We start from the raw sequence: 16780 nt of genomic DNA, 5'->3' as shown, positions 1-16780 counted from the left end.
CCTTCTCCACAACATTTTGTAAAGCTTTGCAAGACTATGCATTGTTCTGTAGCATAGTGAACTTTCATACAGATGTAGTCAACAAAATTAATTTCTTGATTTTTGAACTTCTCTTTAAAATATTATTTTTCGTAGACATTTTTGTTAGAGGTTACACTTGACCCAAACCACCTAAATCTAAATGAGCTTTTTTAGCCGCCTGTTTTGCGGACGGCGTTTTCAGGTGGGCTGGGTTTCAAGGTACATGCTTTTTTTTTCAGGGAAAATAATTATTTTGAGTAATGGCCAACTAAAACAAAATATTTTTTAAAAATATAACATTAATTAAATTACAAAACATTGTTACATACTTTCATATCATTCTGCCACAAATAAAAGTTTATTTTGAAGAATAGGCTACCTATGAATGTGGCCATAGTCCTTATCGCAAATCAAATAACTTGGCAGCCATCTTTATTTATGATAATGGTACATGAAAAAACTGTTCCATTAAAAGATTAAATCCCAGAAAAAAAGTGAATGGAGTGTAAATACTAACTAAATGTCTGATGCGAACATAAAGGCACATCCTGGAGTCCAGGAACAAGAAATGTTTTCATAAATAAATCTGACATATTCTAGAAGAAATCTCATCCTATATTTAGATATTTAAGCCATCGTGTAACACAAGTAACTCAACAGCACTATCCTTTCAATTATTTACTTGGGGAATAAAGAAGAAGAAATAACATTCTATAAATATAAGCAGAGACTGAATTTTCTTTTCTTTATTTTTATACAAAAACGTTCAACCTATTCACATTTTCGAAATACTGTTCATTGAGTTAATTACATATAAGCACAGGAGTTCTCATGAAGTTTTCTTAGTACTTGGTGACTTGAATTCCTTCTTACAGGCTGGTGAGCCACCTAATGGTAACTGTCCAAGTGGGGCAGGCTGATCATAGGCTAGAAGTTTGGCCATTTTGTCTCTGAGCAGCTGTTTACGTTGATCTAGTGAGCTGCTCTGTAAGCTGCTGGTGGCATCAGATGAGGCTTCAAATGAGTTACTGCTTGTGTATCCTCTTTGCTTCTCAGCATTGTTGATGAAAACACACACTGACTTGTTTGCTGTTGACATTGACTTACTGTTAGAACTACAGCCTCCAGCCTGACTCATTGGGCTGAAGATTTTATCAACAATGTCAACTGGAAAGTCTTCAGCCTTTTAAAAATATCAAACAAAATATCAGCTTTTAACAATTAAAGAGAATAACAAATTGATATTAGCTAAGTAATTTTTTTTTTTAATAATTAACAATATTACAGTGAGTCTGTCCTCTATATTCTAAAAAGTTAAAAGATTTAATTTAAAAGTAACAAAAAAAAATCATGTTCATTGATGCATTTTGTAAATCTTTAATCCATCTAATAAGCTTGAATAATAAAAAAAAAAGCAAAGTATCCATTGAAACCTTTGTGATCCATAGGGCAGTGATCTAAAGTTTATTTCTATGGCCGATGTTTAATAAGGGTGTCAGGTGACCAGCACAACCAACCGCCTTTCCCCAACTAACGTCAGGTACCGATAAGAGTTGGGTAGTCTAAGGGGTATACTTAAAATCAAGCCAAGTGCTTAAATAAACATATTAAAACAAAATTACCTTATGAAATTATTTTATATTTGATAGATTAGTGAAGAGCAGTGATGCACAAATTGTACTTGATGAGGTTAAAATTAAATTTTAACTTAGCCTTTTGTGAAACCAAAAATAGAATGGGGTTGAATAATTACTTTCAATTAGTGTTTGACAAAATTGTCAATTTAACAATAAACTTGAAGTGCCAATCTAGCAGCCAAAGGAAAAGAAAACTGCACTAGTCATGTGACCCAAACTATGCCTAATGTAAATTTGATTTAAAATGAATCTCCTATACCAGAATTTAAATTTTAAAGGCACTTTCATATAAGGAAGCCAGCCAGGAAGTAAATGTTCAGGTTATGCACCGTAATCTAATTCATAAACTAAAATCTTGTTTAAAAGTAAATTTTACTTGCTAGCTTAATTCCAATCTCTTTATGGCTATCATACAGCTCTAGAGGTAAAAGTTAATATTATGTAAAGAAATATTTTTATTTCAAAATAAAGGTAACACAATCATTACTAATCCAATACTTTTTTAACACAAAAATTTACACCAAAAAATTGTTGCAACGTTGGCAACTTCACTAAATTCACAGCTTCCAAATAATAAAGTGAAATTTTATCCAGTAGTTTAATGTTATAATACTTAAACTTTTTTTTGTTTAGTACTCACTTGAAGTATTACTAGTAATAATAAGAAATTTGAAGTGTCGACAATGCCATCTGTTATACTGACAGACTTGGACATTACAATATCACAAATAATGCAAGACAATGTAAAGGTTAAATTAAAAAGAAAACAAATTGAGTTTTCAAGACCTACATGACTGAAATGAGCATCTGGTAAAGTCTTAGTGACAGTCTTGGGTTGATGTGAAGAGAGACAACGTTCCAGCTCAGACTTGAGACCAATCACAAAGTCAGGACACTGAAATTATACAGTCATATTTTTATATCATCACAATGTTTTAAAATTGGATGAATCATATTTGCATCAATAGGTTTATGAAATTAACTCTTTCCATAATTATTTTCCATGTTCCGACGGAATTATTCATTTTGCTCCTATATATTTCACTACCCTGTTATGATTGAACTTGAAAAAAAAAAAAAGCTATTTTGTTTGTTATCAGAGAATGTTATATTTGGTATACAATTAAAGGAAAATGCACACCCTTTTTTAGATAATTTAAATTGATGTTTATAAAAATAAAAGTTTATTTTTTTGGTAGAAATAAAGACTTATGGGCTGTGGACATGGCTCCCTTAAAACTAGATCTCGACTGGATCTAGGCAATATTTTATAATCCAAATTGAATAATAAAGTCTTTTTTTTATTATAGCTATTTATATTATCACAAAACTTAATATTTAACATATATAAAACATTTATATTACTTGTCTTGAGGTCACTATCTCATGTAACACCCCCTTTAAAAAAATAAAATAGAGAATTAGAGCCTTTTTTAGCCCCCACTATTTAAAAACATTGTCTTTCGTAAAGACACAATGAAAATGAAAAAAAATAAATAATTTTTTTCCAAAGGGAAACTATTTAAGATTTATTTATAAGCAATTAAAAGCATTTTGTATGGAAAGAAAGCAAAACAACTGACTTTTTAAGCATTGACGATAATATTGTTGATTGGGCTGCAGAATCGGGTAATAATCAACAATGAAATATGGATTAGGAGAGAAAGAGTTTAAACTGATTGTCCAAATTAAATCTATTCAGACTAAAATTACAAGTACAATGACAACAGTATCAGACATTTGTACATGGGAATAAAAAAAAAAACATAACGGAAGTCTTAAATGTTTGCTAAAAATGATCTAGCTAGTTTGATTTACCTTACAGAAAGTAGATGTTAAATAAGGTAAGTTACATTGTCTCAATGCTAGCAATATGCTGTTAGTTTCATAGTCTAGCTACTTTATAATATTATAAATCTACTTTGTATATATTTATATATTTAAATATGTTCAAGCCACTTAATATAAAAAATACATATGAACTGATAAAAATTGGTCTACAGTATTTATTAAATTAGTTAATGATTATGTGTATAAACATTTTAAGTAATGAATGTATTGTTAAAGATGGCAACTCATTTTTTTTAATACTGTTGGTATTCAATAAATCAATCTCACTCAAAAATATCTAACATTTATTTGATATAAATATGACAATCTTATATTATAAAGTAGACTGTGAGGCGTATGTATGTATGTTACTTATACACATCAAAACCACTTCACCAATCTTGATAAAACTAGGCAGGAATGTTACTTAGACCGTAGTGTATGTATTGTAGCCCTAAAACGAACTTAAGACCCTCAAAAAAAATGAAGTTGTCAGACTCTATTAAAGCTATAGTATTTATGGATCTAGGCCATGGTTAACAATGTTGACATGAGAAAAGATCGAAAGGATTTAGACCTAGATCTAATTTTAAGAAATACACTTTGCGCAGATAGTTTTTTACTTTGACACATGAAAATACAAAAGAAGATCCATTGATTCATTATATAATAAAATTAACCTTCAATTTTGTGTTTCAAAAGCATTTTTTACCTAAATTAGGGTACCTAAATTAGTTCCTGATATCTGTGACTACAGATTTCCTGGCGAACATTCTTTCATTAGACAATACCGTAATGAATCGCATACTAAAAATTAATTCGTTTAATTGTTTACTTTATAATCACATCCCTAGATCTAAAACTCTAATTCAACTCTAAGATGATAAAACTTCTCTTTGCACAGATAGTTTTATACTTTAACACATGAACATACTAATTATAGTCCATTCATTTCATATTTTGATCAAATAAACATTCAAATTTGGTTTTCTAAAGCATTTTTAAAAGACTACATTCGTTTATGAAAGCTGCAAAGCCGAGTTGAGATAGGGCTAGATCTATATTCATTCATGAATCACGTACTAAAAATTATTACGTTTAATTGTTCACTTTAAAATCCCATTCATTTAACAAAGCTATCACTCTTTTTGTTTTTAATAGATATGAATGTATCGGCTTCGGATAAACCCATTTTCGCAAACCTAATTTTATTTTCGTAGCGAGAGAAAAAACTTGAAAGGACCATTAGCTAAGTTTAACATACATCTTAATCCAATCCACTAGATTAGTAAACACAAACTTAGACCCGCAGGCCGCGGGTAATGTCAGGCTAGTGTTATATATATTGAATCAGGCTTCGAAGTATGAAATTCAAACTGTCACTTAATGTTTGATTCTGCAGCTGCAACTGTGGCCATTAACCAGACTCACCTTACACAGCATTTGCATTTGACTGAACCCTTCTGAATATCTGCTGGAATGACCATTGGTTGTTATTGTTGTTAGGTCTGACCTTGTGTCTGCAGTCAGCAGAGACTGACCAGTACTGTTATGAGATGATGTACTCAAGACCAGGTTGTAAGCCACAAAGACTTGACTAGACTTTAAAGAACTGGTCTGGAGAGAGATACACAAGATAAATTAGATTTAAATGGAAATATAATCATATACTTTTCTGTATTTGGATAGTACAGTGCAAAAGTTTAACTAAAATAATCTGATAATGACTTAACACATAATATCACAGAATTCCTACTTGTATGTGAAATGTAAACTGTATTAAAGTTTCACATCGTCTGCTCCTATTGATTTTATATAGTCTATGAGTCTGCATTATGTTCAAATTAGAAAGTTCCCCTCTAAGACATTGCAATCTATAGGGCAGATGATGTAAAGGTCATCTGTTCATGTGGTCCAAAGTTAGCAAGGATGTAATGTGGCCAGCACAATGACCAACATGCTTTACTTTTACCAAACTAATGTAAGGTAAAATTTAGAGCTGGGTGGACTCAGGGCACCCTAAAGATCGCAAAATAAAAATACCAGTCTTTACCAGGATTCAAACCTGAAACCCCTTCAGTTTGAAAGCCAAGCGCTTTACCGCTTAGCCACTATGCCTCCGATTTAAAAATTAACTCAAGTAAACAATGAACACCTGTTTTTATTCAAATTCTTCTTGAAATGTCGTTTTAGTTAAATATTCAGCACTAAGTATTTTATGAACAGTTCTTCATGATTCTACATTCAAAATCATTTAGGTCATGTTGTATTTTAATGCTATTTTGGCATGGGTTTGCTTGTGACCAAATTTCCTGCATTTCACTCACACTGTCCTGAAAAATTATAATCATTTGTGCCTGACGAAGAATATTTCCCAACTGATAATATCACAACAATGTCCAACTGAAGTTAAACAATTAAACCAACTTTGATATTCTAAGAAATTCATTGATATGAAACATAACTTGGACTCAAGTTCAACCTTTATGTCACAAAAAATTATACCATATATCACTCACATTAGATTTGTAATGCTCTCAATTCAAAGCATTTACAAATCTAGAACTGAATGCAAGATTATGGTGCAATCCAAGAAGATAAAAAAAATTTTTTTTAATGTAATTATGTTTAACTTGGAGGGAAAAATAAAAAGAATATTTATTGATTAAACATTTGTAAAAATTAATTTTGTCCTTTTTTTTCTCGGAAGCTCTGCATTTTCATTTAAATACATACATACCCATGTTTTATATAATGAAAACATAATTTATAAATAGTTTAAACAGGTCAGTAATGTCCAAAGTACAGCCTGAGGTACATATCCTGACTATGACCAGGTTCTATCTGGAACATTGAAACTTCTACCCATGATTAATAATGAAGCAACAGCTATGTTCCAATGCACTGATGTGGCTTGTATACCCAGTCAAAAATTTACATGAGTCTCTAAGCCAAAAAGGTTGGACATCAGTGAAACAGGTTATTAAATATTTTCAACATTAAACAAAAAATGTGATTTACTTGAGAACTTGACCAAATTTTGATACACAGAAATTCCCCATTTTTATCAGCTGCATACAACAATGTTGGTTGTGACAACCTGGCAAAATGATACATAAAAATATAAAATATTAACATGTTTATTAAATGCAATAAGTCAAATTAACTGTCTTTAAATTCAAAGTTATAAACCTGCTCAGCATCATCCCCAGTGTAACTGACCATGGTCGAGAATAGAATGTACAAACTTCTTATTTAAACAAATCTCTGAAACGGGTAAACTGAAACTTACATAAATAGAAATGAAACAATTCAAGCTTTATCCCACTGACACCATTCCAGTACATTTATATATAAGAATACTTTTTGTGTATACAATTGAACTTCTAGATCAATGTGTTATGCCTCACTTTCAGTTTTCATATCTAACAAGCTGAAGATCTTTACTTTTATAATTAGACGTACAGCAGCCAGATCTCATAGCAAAAAACAACTTAATATTTATACATCCTAATATTTTCTTGGCAATATGATTTGAGAAACAATGTTAGTTACAAAAAATATAGGGGAAAAGGACAAGCTCTCTTTTAATTAAACTGAAATCTGCACAGTAGAAATGTCTAGTACACTGTAGATGTTGGATAGAAATGTCTATTATAATCTAGTACAACTGACCTTGATGAAGGAATCAGCTGGACTACAACTCCTACAAAGTCAAACTCATTCGCCATGGGCATTGTGCTAGTTAGTTCTGATACACTCCAAGCCTGATCAGTAGGGAGTCAAAGTATGTTAATAGAATATCAAAATCACACAGGAGTAAAAGAGTTTGATATCTTGCATTTTAGGTGCATTATTTTAAGCAAAGAAAAATACTTTTAAGTTGGTAAAAAAAATATTTATTTTAGATTAGAAAAAAGTTTTTAAACTAATAAAATCTCAACTTCAAAATTTTAAATACATTAATTAATCTATTCTCCATCAAAGGTTAAGAATTCCTACCCCCCCCCCCCTCTCTTTTCCTTTCTATGATATAGTGAAATACAGCTTTGATCACCTTCAATAGCATGACTAAACAAAATGTGGTTGTATTCAACTGTAATAAACAGAACTAAAAAAAATATATTGCCTATTAATTAAGTTACCTGTCTTGGTTCATATACCATATCCAACAAGTTGTCATTGATTGAACACAACTGCAATCTAGACTGTCTTGTTGCTGTCAAGGAGATCTTACCTGCACCACTGCGACCTCTGAAACAATAATAAATATATATTATAATACAAGATCAATGTAAAAACAAAGTGATTTTTTTCTGAACTTTAGATAAAAACAAAAACTAATATTAACTATAAATTTAGGACAAAATAAAAATACAAAAATAGGGAAAGGAGTGAAGAAATCCTTCATATCTTTAATATAGTTGTTTGAGAGTAAATTTAATGTTACAATAGAGTTCTCCAACTTCAATGTGCAATAATAATGAAGAAATCACATGGGAGTGAGTGTTAGCCTTAAAAAGCCCCACCTGACTCCTGATACAGCCATGTTGTATAGTTTATATCTTCTACCTTCTTCCATACTGGTCCACTCTGACCCTGGTCTCCAAATAGTCACTAGACAACCTGTAGATTTCATTGGAGCTGATCAACAATTTCAAACTGAAAGCTTACAAATTGTAGGAAAGGTTTCCAAGCTCAGGGTGCTATACTTGATATTTAGCAATGGGGAAAGTAATTTTTGATTTTAGTTTTTACTAAATTATAATCAAGCTATAAGTAATAAAAAAGCTCATGTAACTTAGAGGCTTTGCATTGAGATAACCTATCAACAGAAAAATAAAAAGATGTAAAAGACAGACGAATGAAGGTTATAAATTGGGCAACTCATAAACAGACTCTCACAAAGACTAAGCAGTAATAGAAAATAATACTGGAAACGATTCATGGAAATTAAAGAATGGAATAGGGTGCAGATATCAACAATAATGTACACCATGGTTTTGGAAGATTTTTTTCAACTCAAATATATAAATACAGAAACTTATAGAGCAAAAACAAAATACATTTTTTAGAAAGAATAAATAAATAAAAACTGGTAACTTCTAAGAATAATTTAGTTCTTAAAACAAATAATCATGGAAAGTAATGAATGAACATTTTGTTGTAAATTTAATTTTTAAAAGTATATATTTAAAAAAAAATAAAAAATTGTGTGACTGTTGTACAGAATGAAGCCAAATAATTAAAATATAGCAAAGCTAAATAAAACTAAATACATTTCAACATCAGTTTGGTTGTCATTCAGTTTTAAAGCATTCACATGGTAAGCAAACGTTGGATGGAAAATTAAAATGACTTGATACATAAGGGAAAATATAAACATTGGATTGCTTAGTGTCACCTCATTGTTCGTTGGCCAGTGACATGTGCTAGTGGTGAAGCACGGGGTACATGTGTTTATGGTGATTATGATATTGCACAGGAGAGTTAGGAATTATGGGCAGAAAATCTTGTTCTGAGAGTTGACTACATGGTCAGAAATGAGTAGTCGCCATGTTCTTACAGCGTATGGATGTTTAATGCAGTTAGTTTTAATGAGTAGTTACCATGATTTAATGTAAGAAGTATAAATAATTGTGTGCTTATTGTGCTTAATATATTATTGGATATTATCATTAACTTATGTGAGGAATTTGTTGTATTCATTGATGGCTGGACTTGCCATCATCCCATCCATCCCAGTGGCGCTACAGCCCATGGAGGGCTCTGGCCTGCTTTAACACATCCTTCCATTCAGATCTCTCCTGGGCCTTTCGTCTCCACGCCCTAACCCCAAGCTGCTTCAGATCTGCTTCCACGTCATCTATCCATCGCATTCGGGGTCTGCCTTTGGGTCGCCTGCCTTTTGGTTTTTGCCTGTATACGATTTTCGCCCCTCTGTTGTCTGACATTCTTTCAAGGTGACCTGCCCAACGTAGTCTGTTCTTTTTTATTTCGTTCACTATTGGTGGGTCTTCATATAATTGATATAACTCATGGTTAGTGCGTGTCCTCCACCCTGTTTCATCCTGTATGGCACCATAGATTTTCCTAAGGATTTTTCTTTCCCAAGTGTTAAGTAAATTTTCAGATGTCTTCGTCAGTGTCCAGGTCTCAATTCCATACATTGCTGCTGGTCTTATTATAGTTTTGTATATTATTTTCTTGGTTTTACTTGAAATCATTTTGCTCTTAAGTAGATGGTGGGTGCTATAAAATGCCCTGTTGCCTGCTGCTATTCTTTCCTTTATTTCTGTTAGTAGGTCATTTTTGAAATTAATAGTACTTCCTAGATATTTGAAAGTTTGGACGTTTTCAAATTCGTGGTCTTTGATTTTGATATTTTGTCCATCTGTTTGATTGTCTCTTGTCATTGTGATGTACTTGGTTTTACTGTCATTGACCTCAAGTCCTGCTGGTCGAGATGCTTCTTCTAGTTGTATGAAGGCTCTAGCGATGTCAGAGGTTTCTTTACTTAATAAGGCAATGTCATCGGCATAAGCAAGGTATTGTAGAGGTTGGCTGTATATCGTCCCTGTTGGTTGTGGACCCATGTTTTCTCTCCTGAAGTAGTTAGTAATAGTTCCCCTTGTGTTTATGTGTATATTTCTTATAACTCTCTCCAGTGTTAAATTGAAAAGCATGCAGGAAAGTGCGTCTCCTTGTCTTAATCCTCGTTTAATCCTAAATTCCCGTGAGTGTTCTCCTTGTATTATGACTTTGCTTTTTGAGTTGTTTAATGTCATATGTATAAGTCTTGTCAGCTTATTGGGTATTCCAAAATCCTGTAGTGTGTCATATAGGTATTTCCTTCTGATACTGTCATAAGCCATTTTATAGTCTATAAAGAGTTGGTGGATTGGTATGTTGTATTCATGGCATTTTTCTAGTATACATCTTAGTGTGAAGATGTGGTCAGTTGTGGATTTGTTGGGTCTGAAACCACATTGGTAGTCACCTAAGATTTCTTCTGAATATTTTCCAAGTCTCTTAGTTATAAGCCTAGACAGTATCTTATAAGTCACATTTAGTAGAGAGATTCCTCTGTAATTACAGCACTTTAACTTGGATCCTTTTTTGTGTATTGGGGTTATAAGAGCCGTTTCCCATTCTGTTGGTATTACTTCTTCTTCCCAAATTCTTGATATTAGTCTGTGTATTTGGGAATGTAAGTCTTTCCCTCCATATTTAATTAGTTCTGCTGTGATTTGGTCCTCTCCTGGTGCTTTGTGATTCTTCATGGTCCTAATTATTTCTGATGTTTCAATGAGTGTTGGAGGGTTCACTAAGGGATCTGGTCCCCCATGCGGCAGTTCATATTCTCCATTGTCTCCATCTTCAGTGGTATTTAGGATCTCCTCAAAGTATTCAGCCCATCTCTCAGTGACCCTGCTGTTTTCTGTAATAAGCTGACCATCTTTGTTCTCACACATGTGTGATCTAGCTTGAAATCCATTCTTTTCATCTTTAATTTTCATATACATTCCTCTCATGTCTCCCTCCTTTGCTAGTTCCTCAATTTTAGTGATCTTGGACTTTTCCCATTCCCGTTTTTTCTTTCTTACAACTTTTGTGGCCCTTCTTCTTGCTTCATTGTATTGCTGTCTAGTGTTCCTGGTTTCTCTCTGTAGCATTATCATTCGGGCATTGTTCTTCTCTTCTATAGTTTGTCTGCATTCATCATCATACCACCCTATTTTCTCGTTCTTTTGTTTAAATCCAACTACCTCTTCTGATGTTCTTTTGATAGCATGCTTTATTATTTCCCAATGCTCATTTATGTTATTTTCGCAGTCCTTTTCTAATGTTGTCAGTTGTGTTTGGAGTGCCATTCTATAAGTTTCTGCAACAAGTGGATCCTTTGTGAGTTTTTGACTATCATATTGCTGTGCTCTCTTTCTTTGGTAATTGTGTATGGTACTTATTCTTTGTCTAAATTTAGCTTTTACTAGTAGGTGGTCTGAGTCAGCATTAGCTCCTCTGAAACTTCTTACATCTAGTATGTCTGATCCATGTCTCTTATCTATGAGTATATGATCTATTTGATTCTGGGTGTTGCCATCAGGTGAGATCCAGGTTACCTTGTGAATATTCTTATGTTGGAATTTTGTGCTGCTGATAGACATTCCTTTTCCTGATGCAAAATCCACTAATCTTATGCCATTATTGTTGGTCTCTTCATGTAAACTTTCTTTGCCAATTATTGGTTGGTCTGAATGCTGGTTCCTTTCCAATTTTCGCATTGAAATCTCCTAGGACTATTTTGATGTCATGCTTTGGCGCTTCATCATAAATTCTTTCCAGTCCATCAAGAAGGCTTCTTTTGTGTTATCATCTGCATCTTCAGTAGGGGCATGAACATTGATAAGTGATATGTTGAAGAATTCTCCTTTCAAACGTAGTGAGCAGAGTCTATCACTTACAGGTTTAAATCCAATGACATTACCTACCATTTCCTTTTTAACAGCAAAACCTGTACCTAAGTTGTTAGTGCTTCCACCACTATAAAATATAGTATACTCCTTGGTTCTGAGAATGTCCGAGTCTTTCCACCTGATTTCCTGTAGGGCTGCAAGGGGTATCCTATATTTCTTTAACACTTCAGTAAGTTGGGCTAGCGCACCTGCTCTATAAAGGCTTAGCACGTTCCATGTCGCAAAACAAAAATCATGTCCTTTTCCAGGCCTAGGTCGTTTTCCGTTGAGATCTGTCCAGGTTTTCTTGTGTGTATTAGCTTTCGTAACAGTATTTTTTATATGACAGAGTTGTTAGCCCTGTGCATAACCATCTGGGGGACTGCCCCTTTCAGCTCTCTGGATAGCCGCCTTTATTTTCGGGTAAGGTGCCCAAGCCTTTGTGGATCCCTCCACTTCCTGCAAGGCAGCAGGTTTGATTTTGGTCCACCCCGGGTATTTTATTTCCCCGGTACCCACCATATCTGGAGGGCATTCCCCTATCCGCCACCTGGGGAGGTGCTCGATGGGAGATCAAAAACTCCACATTAACTTATGTGAGGAATTTGTTGTATTCATTGATGGCTGGACTTGCCAGTGTGTTAATATTTTATAGCAAATGATTGTATCATCTGCTATTCAAGCATAAACTTCTGAATCTCTATGTTTGTTGTGCTATTATAGGTGCAGAACTCATTTAGTAACCATACGCGACAATAACTAATACAACACCATTCAAGTGAAACAAGGGATCTTTAATTACTTTAATATGCATAATCAAATGTCACTCATTAAGTAGTGACACTTAGGGATCAAAGTCAACTAATCAAAGATGATTAAATTGATTGTGTTAAAATCACTTTCAGAGTATGAATACTTCATCACTGTAATAATTCTTTCTGAAAAAGTGGCTTTACAATTGTTATTGGTTAATCTGCAGTTTCAAAGTTATACTAAAAACTAACAAATAAGTTCAGGCCAATAGTTATAATGTTCTACTTACTGACACTGTCATCAATATCAACTGCACTCACTCCATTGACCTTCAGTTTTAGAACTGGAGTGACATTTCTTACAGTCTGAAAAAATACAAAAGAATTGATCTGGTATACAATGGTATAATTGGTATCATCTTCAAAAGGATACATGACAGATAATGCATAGATTTTAAAGGGCAACCTGATTGTGTGGTATGCACTCCATGACTGATTCTCCATTGTCCTGGGTTCAAACCTCAGCAGGAGGTTAGGGCTAGAATAATCTTTTTAAAGTATTTTACTAGTCAAGTCAAAGGACACCACTTCATACAACTACTGTCACCAATAAATGTAATAAATCTATATCTAAAGTAAACATGTTAACAGCCCACAACAACAACACACACAGAATAAAGAACTTATAGTTAAATATCTAAACATCACATGGTGAAACAAATTACAAAATATCTCCCTTATGACAGATGAAAATTACCAAACTGGATTTCTACAAAAAAAAAAGTGAAAAAAAAATGTGTAAAGACATCATGGTGTCTAAAAGGGTTGGAGAATGTGAAGTGATTTGCAGTGAAACGAAAAAGTGATCTATTTTAAGACAGGTTACACGATTGATACATGTTTCTCACAGAAACTGAAAAAACAAAAAAAATTATCAATGATGTAGCAATTTTGAGTTAATTAGTTGAAAGTAAACATGCAGTTGATCTTTGATTCTTACAGTTTCAGCCATTGCCTCCATCAAGCGTTTCTTGATCTCCTCTTGGTGTCTGTCTGTCTCTCTCTGTCGGTACTCCAGTAGTCTGTTAGTCTGACTGGAACTTAATAATTGCTGAAGGAAAAAACAAAAATGTAAATGTACTCTTCAAGGAATGAATATTAAAGATATAAACTTTGTATGTCATAGACGACTGAAGGAGAAAAATATAGTAAATACTTAAATGTCTTGTAGTCATTTTTTAAATTGTTTGTTTGTCAAATGATTTACATGTTTCTGATGTTACTTCAGAGCTGAAGATAATTTACTTCTTAGTCCAAACCTCCCGCAGGAGAATGGGGGATGGCAGCAGGCAGGGAATGAACCTGGGACTTCTTGATTGTACTTTTCTCATTATATGCAATAATATACAATGAGGATAAAATATTGTTCAAATGCTGATATTTTGTGATCTTAAGCAAAATAGCCACATAGAATTCTAACATACAAGTCTAACAACTTTTAAAATGGCTAGCGATTTACATGGTTAATGTCTACATGTTTAAATATGGTTACATTTAAACAAGACTTTAAAAAAAATTGACTTTAATAAGCTTGCCATTCTCTATAACAAAAAGATCTCTTTTGTTATCTAAATTAAAAGTGGGTCAATAAATTACCTGAATTTCTTCTGAATTTAAAGCATTCTCTAAAGCATGAGCTATTTCCTGGCCATCCCACAAAGCCTCTATCTCTTTCCTACTCAGCTTTTTCAGATTCTGTTTTTTGCCTTTTAAAAAAGCATTAAAAAAAATGTATATTAAAAAAATTCTAATCAACTTGAAACAAAAATTTTAGATTTAAATTACTAACTACCTAGGAATACAATCTAAGAGCTCTTCATAGACTATAACTGAACTTTGTGTACAAGATCACCTTTACACTTGACTTTTCTTTCCTTCTGCAGAGATAAGTACATCTTTTCCATCTCTGCCTCCCTTTGGTCTTCATGTTTTTGTCGTAGCTTATCTTCCTCTTCAGAAGTATGAAACACACAGCCTCCATCTTTCAGTTTTTCCATATACTTTAGAAAACAGACATTTTTCAATAGTCAAAATACAACAGCATGAGACCCCTTTCAATTTGTCAGTGCATATGAACTAATACTATGACACTTTTTGCTTAATTAATATGTTATAGAAATGAATAAGTTAAAGTCAGAGAAATTGAGCTTTGGAGTTAAGAACTAAAGACTGAATAAAAGATAAAAAGTAATGGATTTAAAATTAGGTCTTAGCAGTACTCTCAGAAAAAAAATGATTTAAAAGTAAATATAGGTTAGGCTTCCTTATCTACAGAAAATCAAAAAATGATCAATGATACTTCTTACTTATCCTGTAAAAAAAAAATTATCAATCGACTCACCATAACTGGGTAAATCCTTGCCAAGACTACATCCACAGCTCCCAGGTGCCCCCCATCAGGACACAAGGACTTGAGAGAGACACACAGTGGTGAGGGAGGACAACAGAAGCCAAGGCGAGCATGCCAAGGTGCTGGACGAGTGGAGTTCCCATGTAGTTTTAGAGCAATGTCATCTTTTACCTGTTGAAAACATTGTATAACTGAATACATTTATTTACACAATCTTTCAGAAGACAACATAAATGTATATTCAAGCTTTAATCAAACCGAAAGTTAATATAACTTAATTCTTGAAACAGACATGGTCACAAAACCTATATTTTTTTATCTTACAAATGAACTTACTACCCCTTGAGGGGTCGATTGACGATTTGTCAGGGGTCGCCTAAGACCATTGAAAATATGGATTATATTTTGTGTATTCTTCTTTTGCTGTGTATGTATGGGGGGGGTCGCAGCAGAGCGGGGGATAGTAAAAAGGGGTCGCCGAGCTTAAAAGGTTGAGAACCGCTGTTCTAGAACCTGACGTATGCTTTTTTTTTCCCTTAACACAATATAATTTATTTGTAAATAATATACCATTCAACTAGAAAAAAGTGGCTGAAAAACTGATTTTGATTGCAGTCATAAAAAAATGTTTTGACATTCTTATATACGAATTATATACAAACAAATTATTAATAATTAAATAATAATAGAGAACAATGCTTTCTTCAAGAAATGACAAATGAAAACAAATTGGATTGATGTTTATCAATTATCAATGCTTGCAGACTACTTCTGATCAATTCTATTATACAAGAAAGTTAAAAGACACAAAATGAAGATGAGAATAATATCAATATTGTAACTGTTTAAGAAATAATACATAGATGTATTAAAATAATTACAGTTACTAAGTGCCTGTATACATACATACATATATACTTTCAATTGGTATGAAAATTTTATTTTAGGGAATAAATATTTTTTATTGTCATTTATGAATTCAGCAAGGAAAGTGTGCATTACGAAACTATACATCTCATGTCCAAAACTTAAAAAAAAAATAAAATTAAATACAGTGTAAACAAAAAACAGTGTTTTTTAAATTGTCTCACATCAAAATATCTACATTTATGAGACAGCACAAACTAGAGTTTGAATTAAATCTTTGTAATAAAATTTCTATAGCTATATAAATAGATAAGTATATGTGATTATTACATTCTTTGAAAATAAGTTTATATATTTTATACAAGTCCACAATGCACTAGGATAGTAATTAAATTTTCTGAACTGGAATTAAGAAATTATGAATCTAATACATAACATGTTGTAAACAAAACGCCATAGCACACATAAAACAGTAAGTGTTGTAAAAAGAAATAAAGCAGTAAGTGTGGTATAGTGGATTAAAAACAAAACAAAGGTCACCTCAAGTGGACTGCAAGCTTCTTGACCTCCAACTAATTCAGCCCCACTTGTAATTATTTTGACTCCTGTAATAATCTTCTTTCGGCTAATCAGATCCGTCAGTCTTTGGTCAAGCTGACCTCTGACAGAGTACCATCCATCAGACAATTCAACACAGTACTGAAATATACGGCACATATTAGTGCAACATTGTTTTATGCTCTAATTTGTTAATTTTTTTTAATGCATCAGCAATATTGTTTTTAAATTGATTTTGTATAGTGCATC

The 16780-nt window shown here is 32.7% G+C and overlaps 1 protein-coding gene across 1 annotated transcript in view; it reads right to left on the bottom strand.

Moving 5' to 3' along the window:
* Nucleotides 1–739: 739 nt before the first annotated feature.
* The window catches only part of LOC106071292 (breast cancer type 2 susceptibility protein homolog), a 34386-nt gene continuing 18345 nt past the window's right edge, over nucleotides 740–16780 (bottom strand). The window contains exons 16-28 of the mRNA XM_056041907.1: nucleotides 16514–16672; nucleotides 15098–15277; nucleotides 14609–14756; nucleotides 14353–14462; nucleotides 13697–13807; nucleotides 12987–13062; nucleotides 8018–8114; nucleotides 7634–7742; nucleotides 7164–7255; nucleotides 6510–6588; nucleotides 4920–5105; nucleotides 2449–2553; nucleotides 740–1204 (exon numbers count right to left, since the gene is read on the bottom strand). Of these exons, the coding sequence (XP_055897882.1) occupies nucleotides 851–1204; nucleotides 2449–2553; nucleotides 4920–5105; nucleotides 6510–6588; nucleotides 7164–7255; nucleotides 7634–7742; nucleotides 8018–8114; nucleotides 12987–13062; nucleotides 13697–13807; nucleotides 14353–14462; nucleotides 14609–14756; nucleotides 15098–15277; nucleotides 16514–16672 (1806 nt within the window). The 3' untranslated portion in view covers nucleotides 740–850. The remainder of the gene's footprint in view (nucleotides 1205–2448; nucleotides 2554–4919; nucleotides 5106–6509; nucleotides 6589–7163; nucleotides 7256–7633; nucleotides 7743–8017; nucleotides 8115–12986; nucleotides 13063–13696; nucleotides 13808–14352; nucleotides 14463–14608; nucleotides 14757–15097; nucleotides 15278–16513; nucleotides 16673–16780) is intronic.

Source organism: Biomphalaria glabrata, chromosome 9, assembly GCF_947242115.1.
Source record: "Biomphalaria glabrata chromosome 9, xgBioGlab47.1, whole genome shotgun sequence".
Lineage (NCBI taxonomy): Eukaryota > Metazoa > Mollusca > Gastropoda > Planorbidae > Biomphalaria > Biomphalaria glabrata.
The sequence above is the reverse complement of the archived record's forward strand: the minus strand, read 5'-3'. Positions and strand labels throughout refer to the sequence as shown.